This window comes from Nicotiana attenuata, chromosome 6 (assembly GCF_001879085.1).
Source record: "Nicotiana attenuata strain UT chromosome 6, NIATTr2, whole genome shotgun sequence".
NCBI classification, from domain to species: Eukaryota; Viridiplantae; Streptophyta; class Magnoliopsida; order Solanales; family Solanaceae; genus Nicotiana; species Nicotiana attenuata.
The window spans coordinates 72,535,205-72,542,818 of record NC_031994.1 but is presented as its reverse complement, the minus strand read 5'-3'; the positions used below and the strand labels follow the sequence as shown (position 1 = coordinate 72,542,818).

Below are 7,614 nucleotides of genomic sequence, written 5' to 3'. Positions count from 1 at the left end.
AAAAAGGAAATAAGTAAACAAAATGAAAAAAACAAAAAAAAGAAAAAACTTATGCGGTGCGGGGCGGGACGGGTGGACGCGGGTCTATGTGGGGGCGGGTGGATGCGGGTTTGCCCCGCAACACCGCACCGCACCGCTTGCCATCCCTAGAGAAAGGTGAAAGTACATGTTGTGAACATTTTAATATCATGAATCTTGAACATGTGACAATGTTTAAAACAATTAAAAGAACACCATCTGGTTATTTTTCAAACCTAGGGGCTATTTTGATACTAACTTCAAACTAGAGTGGCCAAATGGTCTTTGTATCATTGTATGTGCACACGAGTGTAATAAAGGTAAACGAGTGGACCAGTTCTGAATCGTATTGGCCAATACAGGAGAAATGTGGATTTTCAAAAGTTGGAAACCAGAAGAAAACATTTTTCAAGGCAGATGAAAAATATTATCCCGGGAAAAAACGAAATTGAAAATTTAACAAAGGCGCCATAATTTCCTATCTAGATCCGAAAATGGCAAGAAACCGGACCATTGTTTTTCTTCACGCAGCTGCTGTTTTCACATTTTCAAACATCAGTTCTAAGTTGTTCGTTCTCTTATTTCTTTGATAATAGGCAGATGTCTAAGCAGGTAATACCAGAAGCTCCTTATTGTTTTTGTATGTGTTAAAAAAAGAAGCTGAAACTTGTAATTGAATGAGTCACTTCTGAATTGCAGGTCTTGGATTCTGTAGATTCGCTGTCGAATCCTTCTGGTACGCATAATTTCTCCAAAAATCATCTAGAAAGTTCTGTCCCTTGTTTCTCTAATTGAGGTTTTTTTCTTTCTCGTTTTGACAAATAGAGCCTCCAAATATTGGAAATTGGTTCTCAAGTTATACATATGAATCGCCGGTTTTGAGCGGCATTGATGAGAATGTAGCTTCACAAGGAGATATCCAAAGTCCAATTAATGTACTTGAACTTCTGGTCTTATCCCTTTCCCCTTACTATTTTCGCTTTATGCTTTCCCCCTTTCTTCCCATTTAAATTTGTCGAAGGAAAAAATTAATTGAATAAAATGCCTACTATGGTTTAATTGAATGAAATGCCTCGTTTACAGTTTAAAATGGTTAAACAGGAAACACTTTTTATTTGTTTATTTAAACTGCAATCGCCTGCCTACTATGGTAATGAAAATGCTTGGCTAGATACCATTACCACTTAATAGTGGAGCTGGAAACCTCTGTAGCTTTGTTGTTCTTTCATTCTGACTCTTAGGATGGAACAGGTATACGGATGTAGAGTATGCATAAAATTATAGTTAAATTGAAGACATCATCAACTTAGTAAATGTTCTAGATGTGCAATAAGGTGAAAGAGTAGGTCTGTTTGGGAACATGTAACATCTGAATTTATTAAGCAGTCATGACTTAAGTCTTAACCTTTTGAACATATTAGTTGACCATCTATAATTAATTTGAGAAGCGTGAGTCAATTTTTGCTCGGTGTAGGTTATTGAGATTCACAATCCAATGCTGAATTCATCTTGTTAGGATTTGGAAGGGAAAGCGTTGGCAGTACCAAGCTTGCATTTGCATCTGTATTATCGATGTGTATGATTCCTCACAATGCTTCTGTAGTAGCTAGGCCTTTAATCGAATTAGTTATTGGAGTAACCAGCCAATCAAGTTGATACTTGACAGTAAACAAAGTCCAGAAAGGAAGACATTATTATGACCATTAGTTGGTAGAAGACTGTGAAAGAGCTGCTCTTGCCGAATAAACTAATTGATGTTGCAACAGTTACTGAAAATTCCAAATAGACATATCTATACTGTCCTTTTTTTTGTTTTGTTTTTGAGATGATAACAGTTTTATATATGCAAAAGGCACAGAGGCTGTGCTGGCCATAATTACAGGAGGTTGTACCAAAATATACATCTAAAATTTCTATCCTATTACAGGGATCCTAGAACATCTATTATAGCTTCTGGATCCACTGTATAATCCTGCTTACACCAAAAATAAAACAACAACAAAGAGTCCATTTTTATCTTCTGAATTGAGCTGCCCTTGTCTTAAAAACACCTTGAGTTCCTTTCTTTCCAAATAGACCACCATATGCAAGCAGGAATTAAATCCCATCTGTTCTTCTGAGCTAAGGGACTACTCCCTTTATTCCAACATGACAACATTTCCTTTGTGTTGTCTGGCATGACCCAGTGTACCCCTGCTAGTGCTAGAAATATATTCCAAACTTGTACTGTCACTGAACAATGTAAGAAAAGGTGATTAATAGTTTTTGCCTCCCTTCCACATAGATGACATCTGGAACAAAGTGGTAGACCCCTTTTCATCAGGTTATCCTCTGTTAAACAGGCCTTTCTAGCTACCAGCCAAACAAAACATGCCACTTTATAAGAAATCTTTACTTCTATACTGTCCTTTCTTTTCCCACTATTCTTCTTGTGGATGTATTAATCTATTAACGAATCTAATTCAAGGTTTAACAGAAATTGATGGTCCATAATTCCTATCACAATGATGTAAATATAAGCTATGCAGTTCTTTGTGATCATAAGATTTGATTATACTCTGAAACCATTGCATTAGAGTATCAACTTCGAAGATATTTTTGTTTTCTGCTTCTTGAATTTAGCTTTAGTTATTAGGAGCTTTCAAAGTTGTAACTGTTGTAGATGGTTACTGAAATCATTTCTAAGATTAGTAATATAACTTTAGAAGTTGTTTCACAGGTTTGGAGAGCTTCAGATAATATCTCATTTTCTTCTGGTAAGTTGGGCTCTTTGGTTACTATTGTCTTCAGGCATCTGAGTAAAGGAGGTGAAATTTAGTGTGCGTTTGGACATAAGAATTGTAAAATTCCAAAAAAGCAGTGATTTTTTTTTCAAGTGAAAATGGTATTCGAAAATTAGAGTTGTGTTTGGACATGAATATAATTTTGGGTTGTTTTTGAATTTTTTTGAGTATTTTGAGTGAAAATTTGGAAAAACAGCATTTTGGTGTTTTTCAAATTTTCGAAAAATTCCAAAATTCATCTTCAAGTGAAAATTGAAAATTTATGGCCAAACACTGATTTTGAAAAAAAGTTAAAAAAGTTTCATGGCCAAACGAGCTCTTAGTACCTTATATATGCCCACACAAATTAAGGATTCCAGTTCATCTTACGCCCTTAAAATTTGCACATCAAAATTGCTCATATCAAATTCGTAGGAAGCTGACTTTCTGTCCCTGTGTCAATGCTATCAGAGCCTTTAGATTCCAAGGACTGTTTCTCAAGTTTTGTGCCTGAAACTCCTGCATTGGCTGATAGTGATGATTTTAGAGTCCCTGAATCAATTGACATCGGTTTCAAAGAGGATACTAGCACCAAAGGATGCAAAGAAGACAGCAACCGCGAGGAGGAACATAATTCTGCTGAAAATCGAACAAATGGGAAAAGTGTTAATTTTTCTTCTGGTTTTGATGTGTCTTCGAAAGGCCTTATTCCGTGTACAAACTCTGTTGCAGATAACAAAAAGGTAGGTCAGGCGAGTTATTTTCTATTGTTGTTTCAATTACTTTGTGCAAACTTTTGATTGGAATGTGAGTCAATTTATTATATAGTGCTCGGTCTTGGTGGTGAATTTGGATAAGAATGGTCCAATTTTCTCTGATTTTGTGTATTTGTGTCTTTTAGGATGTGGACTCTTCAAATGACACGTCACTTGCTTCAGGCAAGTGTGATCCTTTCACCTCCTAATATAAAAGTTCCCTTTTTCTTAAGCAGGCAATGATAGTTTTTATTAATGCTAATCGTCCTATATGGTCTTTATCAGAGCCTCCAGACGTCCGGAACTGGTTCTCTAGCTATGTTTACGAATCTCCAAAAGTGGATACTATTCAAGATTTCATACTCCCAGATCATCAGAAAGAATTTGATGACAAAGTGTATATGAATGAGTATAATGGCTGCGGGGAACCTCAGAATTTAAGGAATTCATTAGGATCTAGTTTTATCCATGATGACAAGTATGAGCATCTACCTGTCTCAAAGGTACTCTTGATCTGCTTGGTTTTATATTTCAACTTCCCTTCTCTCTCTCTCAGTTGGCTGAAAGCTACTTATGCATATAAACCATCTCATCTCTGATTCTGTTATACAATTGTTACCATGCAAAGAAGCAAACTAAACTTAAGTTACTTAATTGAGGTCTACCTTACCATATTGTCACAAGTTCCGTTACTGATATTTCCTTTACGTTTGTATACTTTGGGTCAGGAGGCTGATGGGACAAACAACACAAGAGTAACCAATGAAATGTCTCGTGAAAGAATCTCTCAACAGACTCTATATCACAAGAAAACGCAGAATAGCAAATGTGGTTCACCAAGATACATTGACATGGTAATCAAAGACAGTAAAACAGCTGGAGAACATTTGGAGACCATCTCCCCTCAAGAAGCTAACTGCAAAGTGTCCTGTATCATTAATCATTCAAGCTGTGAAGGTGAAAAATTATATAGACATCCAATTCACAGGACGGATTCTGAAGAGAATAGCCCGAAATCTGAAGATTGTGTTGAACCTGCTTACAATGTGCAGCCTAAAAATAGTCCTGTGGCGAGGGTGTTAAGTCAGAAGTTATCCAAAAGGGAAGCTGGGGAAATCATGGACAAAGAAAATAATATAAATGGCTTAGGAGAGAATGGTTTTAGATCAACCAGAAAGAACAGAACTAGCCAATTGCACAATGGAAGTCCTTTGCCAAGGCCTTCTGCAGTTCAGTCTCCTTCTCTAAGTGGGATCACTGTTGCATCAAACTGCCACAAGCATGTTTTGACAAGAAAGGTTCTCACAGAAACAACCAACTTGCATCCTAGTGCTTTGGAAACAACAGGAAAATGGCGTTGCCCACAGAGGACTAAGCCAGATCTTGGTCCTCCTTTAAAGCAGCTTCGATTGGAACAATGGGTTCGTCGAGCTTAAGACTAATACCTTCTTATGAAGAGAAATGTAGGTATCAAGAATGGCATAATTCAAAAAGGTTTTTGCATGTTAGCTAGTGAAAGATTTGAGGACAAGACTTGGCGCAATGATAGAGTTGGTCTTTCGGGGTTTGAAATGTGGAACCAGTTTCTTTGCAGAGGTCTAAGGGCAAAGTTGCATACGATGTACGCTCTCCCCTTACCCTTACACTAGGCGGGTAACACTTGTACAGAGTAAGGGCTGTGTGGCCTTAGTTAAAATAGAAAAATGAATAAGGTCCAAGGTTCTACCTTAGGCAGTGACCTTGTTGTGAAGTTTGGTCTGCAATATTGGAATGAAAAAAGTTTGAGGTAAGATGTGCATGTCTACAAACAGGTTCTTCTGCAGTGAGAGTTAAGACAATTGTATTTTCAATAATCTTTCTTTTTTTTTTTTTTTTAAAAGCTTTAGACTTGTTTTGCATTGCTACCTTCGAGTGTCTTATTTTGAAGGTAAGTTAGTGCAAGCACTTCAACAGGAAAAGAAAGATTAGCTAAACTGATATCGACAAGGTAACAAGGAGCAAGGGATAGTTGATATTTGATCAAACAATCAACTTTATTAAAGTAATATGATTATTATTATATTTCATGAAACTTTTTCTTTTCTTTCCATGTATAAACTCAATGGCCCTGGTGATAAAACTGTTAAATAATTGACGAGTTCAGGACATCAAGATTTGAACCTTCCACATTAGACAATCTCTATTTAAACTTATGGGTGTTAGAAGGAATAAACTTCTGTTTTAGCATTTGAACAAACTAAATGGTCTTTTAGTTGACAACCATGATGGACAATATGCAGTTTCTCTAGTAGCACCGAATGTCCGGAATATACACCCGTTTTTTTGGGAAGAAGACATGCGTGCTAAAACAACATCTAGAATATGTTTGTTTGAGAAACATGTACACTTAGTCTTGACTTCTTTGTTCAGCTAATGCCCATCTAACATGGAACAAATGCATGCTTATAGGTTGTTTGCAACTTCGAACTAGAATCATTAAGGAACACCAATTTGATTCTTTCCTTCTTTCACAGATTGCTCCATGTAGCCTTTGGTCTGTAAAATAGGCCTGTAGTAGGTTCTGCATTTTTCAATGAAGAGCAATCTAGTAGACACTTTTAAAAGCTTCCACTTACTTAATGAGGGCACGAGAAAGAAAGGTGGCAGACAACCGACATAACTGGAGAGCCTAAATGGCATTGAGGATGAGTCCACCGATGGACAAACGACTACTATCTACAGATGCTTTCATTATGGATCGGTCGACTTGTCACGATTGATTTGCTCACACACAATTAGGTTAGACATGCTTGGTTGAAAATCATTTATATCCCCAATTTTGCTTCAAAAATCAAATTATCCCTCAATTTTGAATGACAGACATTCTCATATATCTATTAAATAATTTTATTAAGTAGCTACAGTATTATTTAACTCTGTTAAGTAGCTAAAAATCTATAAAAAAGATAGCTAATTTAATTTATTTAACATAAAACCATAGAACTCCATTGAATTAACCGTGGTGCACTTGCGGGAAACTCCTTGCCGAGAGCCTGTGCACCCCCGGGATTAGTTGGGGCCCTTAAAGACTCGGACACCCGGTGCAAATCAAAAAAAAAAAAAAAAACATAGAACTCCATTAAACTAGCAACATTTCCAAGAAAATTCAAATTATTCCAAAGAAAATAGATGATCTACCTAGGAGCATAAGACCTCATACTACTCCAAGGGAACTTTGCTGCTGCAGCACCAACATCTGAAGAACCATGTTCACGATCACGACCACGACTGAATCTCCTCTCTGAACTACTCTTCGTGTCTCTCTTGTCGTCAAGCCAATGCATCTTCTTAGGCTCATCATCCTCAACAATGCTAGACTTAGATTTCTTGCTCATATTTTTCTTTTCCTCTTGGATCATTCGTATAGGATAAAGATCCGTCGATATAGACAAAGGGTTCTTAAGTGTAACATAAGCTTTTTTGTAGTCTGGTTTAGCAATTAATAGCCCACCTCTCTTCTTCTTCTTTCCATCCATGTTTAAAGTTTGGACCTTTTCAACTTCAAAGCCGTACAATGACTCCAATACCCTCTTTATCTCAATCTATACATAAAATTCCAAGAATTTTAAAATCTTTTGTATCCCCAATTATTGAATATAACAAAATGGATATTGAATAGCTTATGTTGGGATTGATAGGTTGCCTGCCATTGTATTTAAGAACTCTTAAGATAGATTTATATATAGCCATACAAATATCTATCAGACTATACATAGGTTTCAAAAGTGCTTTTATTTGTTTTAACTATGTGTGGAGCCAAAGACCATAGCATAAAATGGGAAATATAATAAAAAAGATGTTACCTTGGAAGCAGAGGGGATGGTTTTGAGGGAGATCTCAGTGATGTTGGAGAAAGAAGAAGGCATGAGAAGCTTAATCGGAAGATTAGCGAAGTTTACAACTCTTCTTCCTAATCGACTTCCCATGATTCCTTTGATTGCAGTTGCGTAGAGTGATGTGGAACCTCAGCAATGGCGTCTCTGTGTAGGGAATGAGGGTAAAACTGTTGGTTGGGCCTAAAATGTGCGTGGGCTTTTTTG

General features: G+C 36.7%; 2 protein-coding genes across 3 annotated transcripts; one reads left to right on the top strand and one right to left on the bottom strand.

Moving 5' to 3' along the window:
- Positions 440 to 5,616, top strand: LOC109227197. Of its 2 annotated transcripts, none has more exons than XM_019392260.1 (8): positions 440 to 630; positions 718 to 754; positions 844 to 968; positions 2,738 to 2,774; positions 3,252 to 3,523; positions 3,682 to 3,718; positions 3,821 to 4,038; positions 4,264 to 5,616. In XM_019392260.1, exons 1-8 carry the CDS (start codon positions 619 to 621, stop codon positions 4,969 to 4,971), a joined length of 1,446 nt encoding a protein of 481 aa, XP_019247805.1. In that variant the 5' UTR covers positions 440 to 618; the 3' UTR covers positions 4,972 to 5,616. The 2 variants fall into 2 exon arrangements, with proteins under 2 accessions (XP_019247805.1, XP_019247806.1); XM_019392261.1 differs by having other exon boundaries at positions 441 to 630; positions 844 to 953.
- LOC109227196 lies at positions 6,471 to 7,614 on the bottom strand. The gene is made up of 2 exons (XM_019392259.1): positions 7,378 to 7,614; positions 6,471 to 7,116 (listed from the first exon to the last, which is right to left on the bottom strand). The coding sequence occupies exons 1-2, from the start codon at positions 7,498 to 7,500 to the stop codon at positions 6,709 to 6,711; spliced, it is 531 nt and encodes a 176-aa protein (XP_019247804.1). The 5' UTR covers positions 7,501 to 7,614; the 3' UTR covers positions 6,471 to 6,708.